This window comes from Crocodylus porosus, unplaced genomic scaffold, assembly GCF_001723895.1.
Source record: "Crocodylus porosus isolate Cpor-Errol unplaced genomic scaffold, CroPor_comp1, whole genome shotgun sequence".
NCBI classification, from domain to species: domain Eukaryota; kingdom Metazoa; phylum Chordata; order Crocodylia; family Crocodylidae; genus Crocodylus; species Crocodylus porosus.
This window is the reverse complement of record NW_017728911.1, coordinates 7,134,989-7,148,356: the sequence shown is the minus strand read 5'-3', so window position 1 is coordinate 7,148,356 and position 13,368 is coordinate 7,134,989. Positions and strand designations below refer to the sequence as shown.

The 13,368-nt window shown below is 44.7% G+C and overlaps 1 protein-coding gene across 1 annotated transcript in view; it reads left to right on the top strand.

The window, feature by feature from the left end:
- Nucleotides 1-13,368, top strand: part of UBE2Q2 (ubiquitin conjugating enzyme E2 Q2) — a gene marked incomplete at its 5' end in the record, with an annotated part of 58,736 nt that overhangs the window by 823 nt on the left and 44,545 nt on the right. The window contains one exon of the mRNA XM_019533369.1: nucleotides 11,980-12,084. Within this exon, the coding sequence (XP_019388914.1) occupies nucleotides 11,980-12,084 (105 nt within the window). The remainder of the gene's footprint in view (nucleotides 1-11,979; nucleotides 12,085-13,368) is intronic.

Sequence of the window (13,368 nt, the reverse complement as noted above, 5' to 3'; positions counted from 1 at the left end):
TCTGACTTGGGTGCCCTTAGTTATAATGATGAGACTGAAGTAAAGTGTTTTGACTTAACATCTCATTCTACCCAAGGAAGGAATGGCTTATTTTCATACTGCTTGGAGGAAGATTTCAATGAAATGTACTTGGTCTCCTTGAAGAAAAAAAGAGCATTATAATACATCGGAGAGGAAACTGATGTGTGGTTTTACTACTTTAAAAAAAATACAAAGATTTGGCAAGTTTCCTTTAAGCTAAACCACTGGTTTTCAACCTATGGACTATGTCTAAAGGTTCTACAGTGAATCAAAAGTATGTGAATACCCACACTGAAAATTCAAAGGGGTCCACACCTTCATTCCCAATTTCCAAAGGGGTCCTCAAATGAAAAAAAGGTTAATCACTGGGCTAAAATATACTTAATTGGTTAAAATGAGATGTCCTGTACCTTAAGGAACAGTCTTAGTTTTGGTCTTGTCAGTGTTTATCCTGCCACAGATATGAGAGAAAATATTAAGGTTCTTTAGGATACTAATTCCAAAACTAGTAATTGAACAACAGTAGTTTATTCTGGGGAAAAATGAGGGATTTTAAAGTAATCACTTTTCCAAAGCATTTAGCAGTGTAATGTCAGTTATATGTGGCTTTTAATAATTTGGATGTAAAAAAAATGCATAGTAAAAACTACCTCCAGTAGTACCTTTTTGCTACTTTACCTAGCCACTTCTGTTACCAAGAAATCAACAACTGAACAGGAAATTACATATACTTCACAGTAATTAAAAGGAATATCACCTTAATTACTTGGACTCCAACAGGGTACATAATGCAGTCTCTGGGCTTCCCTTACCTCCTTTGGCTCCACTTTCTGCACCTGCTCTAGGAGGTGGGGTGGTGCAGTGCAGTGCAGCACAGGGAGCTGAGGGTGAGCTCAGTCATGTGGGCGCCCATATGGGCGTACAATGCAGCAATAGGGCAGGAGAATGCTTGTGCAGCCCAGGGACCCATGGGGTATGTGGCTGCTGGCTGCTTAGATGTTGGACAGCCCTAGTATATATTGTTATGGTTGCTTCTTTTGGTAAAGTGTGCAATGTTTTTTAAAACCTTTGTAAGCAGTGTGGTAGCTCAACCCAGATCTGCAGCATCTGTATAGATCAGGTGCTTCAGTGGGGCTTTTTGGTGCTTTTATCAAAAACCAATTCAATCAGCTTTTGGATAAAAGCCTCACTAAAGCACTCAATCTATACAGATGTTGGGCAAGCCAGGTCAGCTAACACAATGGCTGTTCTGGTTATGTGCTGGGCTGAGGATGCCAAGGTTAAAAATCCATTTTTTTTTAAACGTCTGTAAGCAGCCTGTGTGACTATTTTGCATCAAAGCATTAACTTATTACAAACTTGTGGATTACTATACTATGGAATTTGGTATGGTTGCACATGGAAATTTTTGGGTAGAGTAAAACCCCAAAACATATTTCCCCCCTGCCCCCTCAATAGCTCTTGAGCTGATTGGACACTGAAGATAGAATTTCTGAATTAAGCTTAAAAAGCACAGAGGAAAAAAGGGGGCAGGGGCAGCAGAATGACTTCTCTTTAGTCCCACCTGGCTGAGCTGTTGTCGTATGTTTTGTGAAATATGTAGCTTGGTTGACCATACTTCTAACTGCCACTTTCAGGCCTTAAAAGCCTGAGGATAGAAACAAAGCTCAAATATGCAGGGCCCAGAAATAGCTGGAGCCTGTTGTACCACATTGTACTACCTCCCTGTTGAATCTGAGACTACAGCTGAGAAATAGGTTGGTGCGTATATCCAGGATCATTTCAAGTGGCATACGTTGAGCTGGAGATGTGTAGAGTGGGAGCGAAGAGGCAGGGCTTGTTTCTCAGTGGAGGTCCAAGGCAGATCATGGGCTGGTCCAAGGCAGCTGAGTGGCTGAAGAATGTGTTTAAAATCTGTTTTTTCTAACAGCCCCCCTTTCCATATTCCTGGATTTGTTTAATTTCTACTGCTTTTGAGGAAAGGGTCTGTTTTGTGTTGCAAGTATACTTCTGCTCTTTGAATAAAGGGGATCTCTGAGTAGATGTATAGAGACTGGTGTATTTGCATCCTCAAAAAGGGCAGTTTTTTAAAAAAAAAAAAAAAAAAAAAAGGCAAAATTTACTTTCTTTTATTGGTTTCCCTGAGAGTATTGTAGCTAACAGAACTTGTGCCTTCAGACTGCAGTAGGGATATAGGAAACACTGCTGCAGTGACAACTTTGTATTTATGAATGGGATAGTGTTTGGCTCTTACAGTAACTTTGATCACACTGCACAAAGTGAGCACGTACGTATGTATATGTTAATAGGCAGCACTATTTGCTCTGAAAATTCCCACGTTGGTAAGTTGCTGGAGGCTGCAAATTTTGGGAGTTTAAGGGAAACCGTGTTTTGCTCAAGTTAAATCTTTGCAGGTTCTTCATGAGAAATGCTGGTTTGTGCCTTCATACTTTACAGCAAAGACGTGAAGTTTGTGCAGGATTTACCCTAACATCAGCCATATGTCTTTTTGTTATCCTTCTGAAAAATGCTTGCATATACTCAATATGGCTGCTTAGATTTAATCAAATAAATTATCCAGAAGCAGTCTGCAGTGAGCATGCTCCAAGTGCGATGCAGGGGCTGGAACAGAACTCTTCCCCAGCAGTCGGGCATCACTATGATATAGAAGCGAATAGGGAGAATCTCTTTTTTGGTGGTTATGCTACCTAGGCATCATGAAGAAGGAAATACCAGAAGAAAATGTTGGGGGATGACGCCAATGGCAGCAGCTTAAGTGCTGGTTTGGTGGAGCAAAGAGGAAGCATTGCAGAAAGGCTGTCAGATGGAGCAAGGGCATGGGTCAGCAACCTAAACCCGCTGTCTAGATCTGGCTCATGAAGAGACTGGATCTGGCCAGGGGCAGCTCAAGCAATGAGCAGTAAGCTCCAGCCTCAACAGCAGAGGCATCTCCAAGGTGCTGGCATCTGGCTTTATCTATTCCTCCTGCAGCGCCTACTGATTGCCAGGGGAATGCTGCCCCACAGCAAGGGCTGGGTTGCAAGCAGTAGCCCACAGTGGCAAAAGGTTGCTAACCCCTGGGCAAGGAGGTAGGTGCAGAAGGAAATAAGATAACTAAAACATGATTTGATCAATATCTCCTGGCTTCACTTCAAAGTTCCGAGTCTCTCTTATTTTTTGGTTTTTAGTAAATGTATGTGAAATCCAGAAACAAGCTTCCTCATTTTTAGCAGCTGCTCTGTAGAAGATGACCCTCTGCTGCTACTAGTTAATTCAAATGGTAGATCTGCACCCAAAGTGGGTGTTGATATAGTTTTTTACATAATGAGCTTGGGGGGGGCGGGTTGTTAAGCAGAAAATCTTTTTTGGGTTGTGTTTGGGGGTTTGTTTTTGTTTTGGCTTTTTTAAAGATTCAAAAAAGTATATTTGAAGACCTGACATAATGCATATGGACAGTGGAGTTGAATTAAGATTGCATGGACAACTCTAATTCTAGCATTTCCAAACTATTAAATATTTGATGTATGATCTTTGAAAATTCTTTATAAGCATGAGGTTTTCCTGATTTGAATAGAGCTTTGTCTGCATTTTTGAAGAAGTTCATGTCATTTAAATCTCCCACTTCCTGGGGGGGGGGTGTTGTGAATTTCAATATGCTGTCTTTCGTTTCAGTAAAGAATGCTTAATTGCAGTAGCAATCACTGCTGCTGATTATTTGAGAGGATGAAAGCCTCATTCTGTTCCCCTAAAATTTCAGGGGCTAATCTTTGAGTCACAGGAGCTGACAGTGCTGAGTAGTGATGTATAAGAAAGATATTCCCTCACCTTACCTACAGTGGTAGGATAACATTTAGAGCTGTATTGTTCTGTTCTCTGGCCCATGCTGCTTGACAGTTGTGTAGGAAACATGTTTACAGTGGGCCCAGCACATATATTAATATCCTAATTAAGATCTCTAAATTCCCTTGTGCCCTCAGACTGCGGAGATTTTCTACAAAAGTGTGAAAGTTTTTTGTGTGGGTTAAGAGTTAATTTGGTACATAGTCACTTGCAAAATGTTAACACAGGAAACTGAAATTAATGTCTAAACATCTCTTAGAATTAAAACATTATCATGGCAACCACAAAAGCAACCAACTTCTCAGAACCCTTGAGGGCTTTTGAATAATTTCATCACTCTGGTCACTCCAGCACTTAGCATGTTTCTCAGGCAGACTGTTTTGTAGTGCTTCTGTGATGCTAGTGTTTTTAGAAGTCCTCTAGCTTCCCCCCCAGAATCTCTTGATGCAAGATTGCTTCTTAGCCTACAAGAAGCCAAGATCAAGTGTAGTTCTGCTGCACTAGTCTGTTGCCCAGCTAAAATCACTTTAGAATGGCTTTGTGTAGTACAGGGTGCAGACCTGCCCAATGCACTATAGACATGACGCCTTACGAGAAGCTACTATAGCTTCCCAATGGGAGGCTACCATATTTCAAAGTATGTAAGTTGAGTTTTGAAGCCCAGTTTTTTCACTCTTAAAATTCAACCTTGATTTTATACACTGTATCAAAATCTGCGGACCTTGCTGTCACTACGGAGACGCCACTTGGCCTGCAAGCGGCCCTGGGCTTGGTACTTGGCTGGCACGGCTCAGGCAGTGCCACTTGCAGGGGACAGGGCCATGCTCAGCACCTCCATACTGCGCTCACAAGGGATGAGGCCATGCCAGCTGAGCACTGAACTCGGTGCTGCTCACAAGGGATGGGGCCAGGCTTGGTGCTCAGCTGGTGCAACTCGGGCAGTGTCACTTTCAGGGGATGGGGCAAGGCTCAGCACTTGGCTGGTACAGCCCTATTCCCTGTGAGCAGCTCTGTGGCACTTGTCCACCCTCGGGAGGGCAGTGGGGGAGGAGAGGAGGGGTGGCCTGCAGTGAGGGCACACCCAGTCTGGTATAAGGTCACCCCATATTTCTGATCCAAAAGGTTAGATTGACTGCCAGTGAATTTGTAAGGATCTGAAGCCCCAGGCTGAAGAGTCTGGGATGGAGGATACTTGCCAGTGATAATGCCATATGGACTTAAATGAATGAGTTCTGCTCAGTTGATAGGATTTGGAACAGATTTGGCTAATTCAGCCTGGAATGCAAACTTTAAAAAGAAACATGGAAAACCCTCTCGATGCAAGGTTCTGCTAAAAAAAAAATGTTTCTAGTTGTATTGGCAAGGATCATTTGGGTAATTTATAATATCTTTTTACTGGACCAACTGCATGGTTGAGATAGTTAGTTAGATAAATTTTCATATGAAAGGCATTCTTCCTATTGACATTTCAGCTTATTTAAAATGAACCTAAACAGTCAAGTATTGAAGCCAGTAATTCTCAAACCTTTTGTCATTAGAAGTTGGAGTGGGTAGGAGTTGTCAACCAAGGTCAGAGCCCTTTAAGGAAAAACTTCTGGTTCTAGCAGCACTTTCTGGAGGCTTCTGTGGTTTAACAAAGTTCCAGACTAGGGGTAGGCAACAGTTTGAGCCCATTGGCCTCATAAGGTGTTTTAATGAGCTGTCAGAGGCCAGATCAGTACTCCTCCCCCTGCACATGCAACAGCTTGCCAAAACTCTGTATGTGGGGCAAGCAGCAGTATTTGGGAATGGGGCAAGCCAGGCTGAGGTCATGGGGCAGAGAGAACGGGGCTAGGCCTAGGGCAGAGCTGCAATCCTTCCCACATACCCTGTGACAAGCACAGGATCCATGGACAAGGCTACGTAGGGAGCCCCTGCTGTGAGCCCTGCCCACAAGGCTGCTGGCCAATGTCCATGGTTCTGTGAGTGGGGACATGCAAGGTAAAGTCCCAGGGCAGAGCTGTGATCTGCTCCCTGTACTTTCCTTCCTGATGTGGGGTGGCATGTGCATGCGTGTTAAGGGGTGATGGCTGGGAGCAGGGTCATGTGCAGCTGAGCTAGCCCAGATGGTGTGGTCCATATGGTGTGGTCCGTGGCTGTCTGCACAGCACTCTGCATGGAGCAGAGCCCATCTGCTCCCCCCAGGACGGCCCTTACCATGCTCCTGCCCACACCCACTGGCCCAGCCACAGCCAGCAGTTACGGCTTACTGGCAGTGCTGCTCCTGGTGCAGCTATAGCTGCCTGGGTGCTACTTGGCTTCTCTTACCTTCCAGCAATGGTTCTTCCTCCTCCTCTTGTCCCTGCTACACCACTCCAGGCAGTGGGGAGGGGGAGCTGCAGCTGGGCCGCTCCTGCCATAGCACATGAGGCTCCAGCTCTAGCTCCCAGCTGCCTTCTACCCACTTGGCTGCCCACTGGTAGTTGCTCATTCTGTCAGGCAAGCAGAGTGAGTAGAAGGCAGCTGGGATCTAGATCCAGAGTCCAGCTGCAGTTCCCCTTACAACTTGGAGCAGGAAAGGAGGGGGAGCTGCTGCTGGAGCCAGGGGGAGCTGAGCAGCTACAGCTACACTGGGAGCAGACCCACCAGAAACTGCGCATGGGCCAAGGTTGGCAGGCACGGGCAGGAGTGCAGTGCTGGCTTTCCCAGGCAGGGCTCAGCCCTGTGAGAAATACTGCAGGGGCATCTGCTGACTGGATCCAGTCTATGGGCAGGTGCCCCCCGTGGGCTGGATCCAGTCAGTTGGCAAGCCAGATCCAGCCCATGGGCTGTATTTTGCCCACCCCTGTTCTAGACTGTCTTCAGATGGAAAAAGCAGAGATCAACACACAAGGGTCACTGTTGGCATGGCTGATGTGGAATATACTTAAACCACCTTACAAAACTAAACATACCTAGAGCAGGGGTGCTCAACCTCTGGCCCACAGTACCATGTCATCTGGCCAATTTGGTGGCAAGCCACTCCTCCAAAACCAAATTTACTGGCCCTTGAGGAGCCCCAGGTCCCTGCATGTTGGATCTGACACCTGATCCTGGCACACAAGGCTGGGTGGGGACAGTGCTGGCCTCCCAGGACCCAGTCCTGATATAGGGAGGGGATTGTGCCAGGCCCCATGGCCTTATCTAGCTCGTAGATGGCCCAATCCAACTTGCAGATGGGCTCCGAGCCACCCATCTGGCCTGTGGGGCCAAAAGACTGAGTACCCATGGCCTAGAACAGTATCCATCCTAGGAGTGCTTTACCAGAACTTCTGTCTGTGTCAACAAATTATACCTTGTCCTTGCAGCTGTGCCTCAAATATAACAAAACCACTTCTACAAGCCAAATGAACTACCTTTTATGGTGGCATTGGTGTGTCTGTCTGGGCTTGTGCTGTATTTTCTCACTTATAGCACACCCCTTTTTTTGAAGAGACCCTAAAGACAGAGTGAGTGGCAGCTCAGCAGGGAACTGAGCCTACCCCTGTGCCTCAGCCCAGTCCCATGAGCACACTGTGATCAAGTCCATGCACAGAGTGTGACTCGGCTCAAGGGCTGCATGCCAGCTCAGACTTGGCATGCTGAGTCCAAAGCCACATGCTGGCTCTCAAGTACATGCTGGGTCTTACCCAGCCCACAGCCCTGAAGCCAGCAGCTGGTCCCAGACTTGGCAGGTGAGGTTTGACCTGGCATATGGGTATGTAGCCAGTGCATGGGACTGGACCTAGCATGCCAGGTTTGGGGTATGTCAAGTTGGACCCAGCACACTAGGTCTGATCACAGACCAACCCCATACAGTAGCCTAATCTAACAAGCAGTTGGAGGGGATGGAACAGTGGCAACATTAATTGTCATGGCCCCCAAAGCCCTGGCAATTAATGATGCCTCCCTGCTCCCTCCAAGCCCCCCCCCCCCAAAAAAAAACAAAAACAAAAAAAAAAACCCTTCCAAACCCATGGGGATCCCTTTTCCTCACAGTGTATACCCCAACTTCCCCTTCTGCTTTTCTGGGGAGAAGGTGTGGGTTATATGAAGAAAGATTGTGTTTTCTTACATACCCTTAACAGTCATAGCTATTCTGACACTTAAGAATACCTATGACCTCGGGAAATGAGATAAAGTAGAAAAACAAATGCGCTGGTCTCTTGCTTATAAAATTGCTCTGACATCATGACAGCAAAACAGCGCAAGTAGAAAACTTGTGTGGATTGTTTTACCTTCTCTTTTTCCATAATGCTGCTGTATCTGACTGGAGGCAGGCTTTTTCCATAAACGTCTTACCTGGGAAAGGAGTACTGATAGCTCAGCCTCTTTGGGAAGGTGTAAATGGCATGGTGCAGTGCTATGTAGAGATAAGAGGGCTAGTTTGGTTAAGGGAGTGGCAGTGCTGTGTTTATACATGCCCTTAGTTTTGAGCTGCTACACAGGCTTGAGGCCTAGCAAAACCTCTTGCAGCTAAGTGCCTAATTACTTCAAAGTGCTCAGAAATAGTTTTCTTGAATTAGTAGCTGACTACTTAGTTTATTCAGGCATCTCCAATACAGGGATTCATCTCAAAATAAACCTAACAGTCAGAGCAGGGGGTTGGACTCAATGATCTAATAGGTCCCATCTGACCCTAGAAATCTATGAAATCAGTCTCTGGTCTGCATTGCCTTATTTGAAAGAAAGGTTAGGTACTTGAAATGGAAAGGTCATCTAGTGCAAGAGAATAGCTCTCTCTTTGATACTTTAGCTACTAGAAGAGTCGACATGGAAATTTTACAAACAAGCACACTGGCGTTTTGAATTCAACATGCTAAATAATCTATTTCCAATTCCTACCTCGTGTTGGTAGCACAAGAAAATTTTACTGTACTTACCTGTTAGCAGAAAAAAGCTTACCACTGTACAGGTAACAGTGAAATAAAGATGTTACAAACTTGGCAAGCCATAAATGCCACAGCAGAGTATAAAAAAAGTAGTGGGACTTAGCAGAAGGAATAAATGTTTTTGAGAAATATCAGAGTAGGAGAATACTAGGAATAGCCATGTGTGCATAGGCACAGACGTCTTATTTTTGCTGGGAGTGGCCTAAGATGATGGACATGTGGAAACTGTTATGCATTCCAGGTGACAGCCCTCTTCCTGAGGGGGCTGGGGGCCAGGGCCCGGGCCCCCATATACTCTGCACATGTGGGAATACTATGTGTTTTGGGGCAGTAGGGGGGAGCTTCTTTTAGAGAGGGAGGTCTGTTTCCAGCTTTGTCATGGCCTGTGTGACTTTAAGTGAGTAGTTCCAGTTAATGTCTGCTTCTGTATTTGTAAAATGAAGCTACTTGTCTACTGCATAGTATCACAGAGTCCTGAATGTAAGAAAGGTGGAAACTTGCCCTGCCAGTGCCTGATTTGAAGATCTTCTTTACAAGACTTGTATTCTGTTGGGGAAAACTCATGGAGATGGGAATGGAGCAAGGAAAGTCAGGGAGTGGGTTTTCCCCTCTCCCCACCTCCTTATCCTTGCTATAACACATGTCTTTGCTTAAAGGAAAACTTTTTTTTTTCCCCCCACTTCCCTAAAATCACTTTTTCCTTAGGATTGCTATGAATAGTGTGGAAGAGCAAAGTATTTTAAAATAAAAACAAAAACACGCCAGCTTCTCAGAACTTGTAGACAGCCATATGGTGGGGAGGGACTGCCTGATTAGCATGCTTAAAAAACCCCCCAAAACTATAACTTATGTCTAAAACATTTGAAATGGTAGTGGCGGTTTCCGCTGCATTTTTGTGCTCCTGCTCTTGTTTCATGTATGCATATGCCACGTGGTGAAGACACCCATGAGAATATTTATTACTCCCCTGTTGGCTGTCTTAGGTACATTTTACCTGCTGTGCAATCTCCCTAAGAACTGAACACCTGAGACACTCAAGAGTTATGTAATTTTTTTCCTTTGAGAAAATTGGTAGCTCTCACAAGGAAAGCAGATTTTTCCCAGCTCAGACTGTGAAGATCTTTGTTTCACATGCCCTGTGTACTTTTAGATACCTGGTGGTAACCTGCATTATTCAAGAACTGATTCGAAATGACCTGGATAACTGACATTCAAAGCAGCGTGGCAAAATATTATTTAATTTTTTTTTAAGTATTGATACTGTAATTGCTTTTCTTGCCAGGGGCTGGGCTCAGAGCAGGCTGCAGCCACCCCATATTTTGCTGCCGCTCTGCTCCCAGCCCCGTGCTACTGCCTGGTGCAGCCGCAGCTTTTCCTGGCACTTGGGTGGAGCAGGGGCGTTCAGCCGGGGCTGTGCCAGGTGGCGGCACAGGGCTGGGAGTGGAGCTGTGGCAAAATTTGGGGTGGTTGCAGCCTCCTCCCAGCACTGCTGGCACTGTCTCTTCGCGCCAGGGACTAGGCTCAGAGCCCTACACAGTGCCAGCTCCACCCTGCCCCACACAGATCTGGGGGGCATGTGTTGTCGTGTCCCCCCCCCGCTGCCCTCCCATGGTGCAAGCAGCATCAGGAGCTGCCCCTGCCCAAGAGTCACAGAACCATCCCGCATGCCCCACCCATTCCCCTTGGGCAGCACCTGCCATTGCCCCCTCCCTCACCACAGGGGGTGTTTATCTGCACCCCCATGCTCCTTCTCTCCCCATTTCCCTTCTGACTTACCAGCTGGAGGGAGATCTCTATGCTGCCAGCTCTGCTCCGTGCTTTATCAGCTATATTATCAGCTGATCTGATAGCAGACCATGTAGTGGTGCACCTCTAGAGTTCAGAGTTTTTAGGATTCTTTACCTGGCATCAATTAGAGCAAGAAACAAATATTTTATAGCAATGGAAAGCCTGGATATTTGGCTACAGTGAGATTAAAGTGAGTAATTGTAAGGGCTGGGGCCTGTAAAATTGTTCCTAGAATTACTTTTATTTAAAGTCTGTACATACAAAATTAAGTGTTAATTTTCATATTATCTAAACACCAAAAAAACATGGATTCTTGCATCTGCCATGAAAGAATGATAGCAACTGCTACACTCTTGGTGAGACAGAAAGCTTGTAGAATGCATTCTTAAGAAAATATTCTTTAAAGGGAAACTAGGTTTTCTGACATAAGTGCCTCTATTGCAGAAAGACCAGTGTAAAGAAACTTATACCTTTTGTATACTGAATTCTGAAAATGGCAAGAGACAAACTCCTGATACCTGACAGAAGGGGCATCGTAGTTGGCTTGTAAACTCTCTCTCTCTCTCTCTCTCTCTCTCTCATCTCCAGCCCCTGCGAGCATCATCTAAGGGTCTGTAGTACATAGTCCTGGCTGATAATTTTGCAAACAGTCTTCAATCAGTGCCTCCTGAAGCAAATTGTACTTTGTCAGGGCCTAGAGAAAGGTAGGAAGCGCTTGGATTTAAAAAGAACTCCAACACTAAGTGAGCATCTGAAGATTGCTCAGGAATCTGGAAAGTTAGTAATTATGGAAATGAGTTTGTATATAAATCAAGTGGCCAGGGAGCAAAATTAATGTCACTATTTTCTGTATTCCACAGTAAAAATGTGTGGATACTATGACCAAGTGAAATCCCTTGCATATAAATTGGAAGATCCTGTGACCTATGGTACACACACAACTCTTGGATTCCAGTAGTTCCAATAATTCTATTGGGTTCAGACATATTCCAAGACAGAAGGATGTGTTTTAAAGAGACTACACTGTGTGCTAGGGCTACCTACTCATGTTGGCTAGGAGGAGGTGAAGCTGGGATTCTGTAGGTCCAGGGTATTAGAGAAGTAAGCTGCTGTCTTTTTTTTTTTTTTCATCCCCCTCCTTCCTCCCCCCTGCTTCATTCCACCTCCACCCTCACTGACTCCCTTTTTAAAACTGACCCTTTTTATTACCTGCCATCTTGCTGGTTTTCCAAGTGAGGGATTTGTATGATCACCATAGAAAATAAGTACCTTGAAACTTAATCACTGAAATTGTAATTCTGTGGACTTAGTACTGTATTTAAATGTTAGAGCTTGGCTGAAATTTGAGTGCATTTCTGTGCAGCATATTGGAAATATTACTACAGGTTTCAAATAATTATTTGGGTTTTTTTTTTTTTTTTTTTTTTTTTTTTCCCAATAGCTGCTTCAACAGCTGAAGCGATTGATATGTGACCTGTGCAGATTATACAACCTTCCTCAGCATCCAGATGTTGAGATGTTAGATCAGCCATTACCAACAGGACAGGTAAAGTCAAAAGATCCAAACTTCTATGTACAGAAACCTAAACACTGCTCTCTAATATTGACAAAGTAGGGTATATAAAGAAAGGAAGAAAAAATCTTTTAAGCAGTCACTTCTTGGGCATAGACCATAGTTGCTTTCATGCGAAACCTAGATGTCTTGGTCCTCCTTATTGATTTTGTTGTACAATTATATATCTTTTCTGTAATATAACAGAATATTTTAGCTCCTTCACAGGCAAACTTAACTTCTACCTCTTCAATAGAAAGATAAACTGGATGTAATAATTTCCATAAGCTACTATCTGCCTGCTTTGAGGTGGGATATGGGGAAAGGCCCATCCTTTTGTTCACTATGAAACCTACTGATAACCTGTCCAATTCCTTTTGTGCAGTTGAGAAAAGTTACTCTAAACTGTTTTTGAGGCATGTTGCCAGTGACCTTCCTGTTCTCCCACCATTGCTGGGGTTTTTCTTTGAGTCTGCCCCATCTTATCCATCTGGCCTTCTTCCCAGTCTTTCTGTCCAGCGTGGTCTCTTTTTTTTACCTTGTCTCACGTGAAGGCAAATGTTTCCTGGATTCAGTCTGCTTTGAGCACTACTTCGGTTCCCTTGCTTCCTAAATTCCTGCTTTCTCACTGCTGGCTTATGTCAACATTACCTAGTTTTTTGTCATCCAGTCCAACAACATCTCTGAATTTCCTTTTTTCCTTGTCATTCAGTCCTCTTTTCCACATCCATAGCCTCCCTTGGGTCCTGGTCTTACCCTATACTCTGGACTCGTATGATATGCCACTTCTGCTGCTTCCTGTATTTTTTAGCCCCAAATATGCTTAGCTTCTGCTTCTACACACTGAACATTTTGGAGAAAAGCTAGGGATCCTGAAATTCAGCCAACATAAGCTTTTGTTTACCATCTAGGTCGGGGCAGGCAATTTATTTCAGGTGGAGGGCCACTTACTGAGTTTTGGCAAGCCATCGAGGGTCGCATAACGGGCGGCCAGGGGCTGATTAAATATTAATTTTCTAAATTTTTAGTGGCCCCACGAGCCAAATAGAATGACTTGGCAGGCCACATCCGGCCCGCGGACCACATTTTGCCCTCCCCTGATCTAGGTCCCCGAAAAACTGCTACTTCATCCTTGAATCTGTTACTTCATTTTATTCTTCCTTGTTTTCTCTCCCTGACTTTTTTTGTTCTGGGTCTCTGTCTGAATCTAATATGACTTTCTCCTTTTGTGTTGGAGCAGAGCAGTTACTAGTGCAAGGCTTGGTATCACTCTTGTCC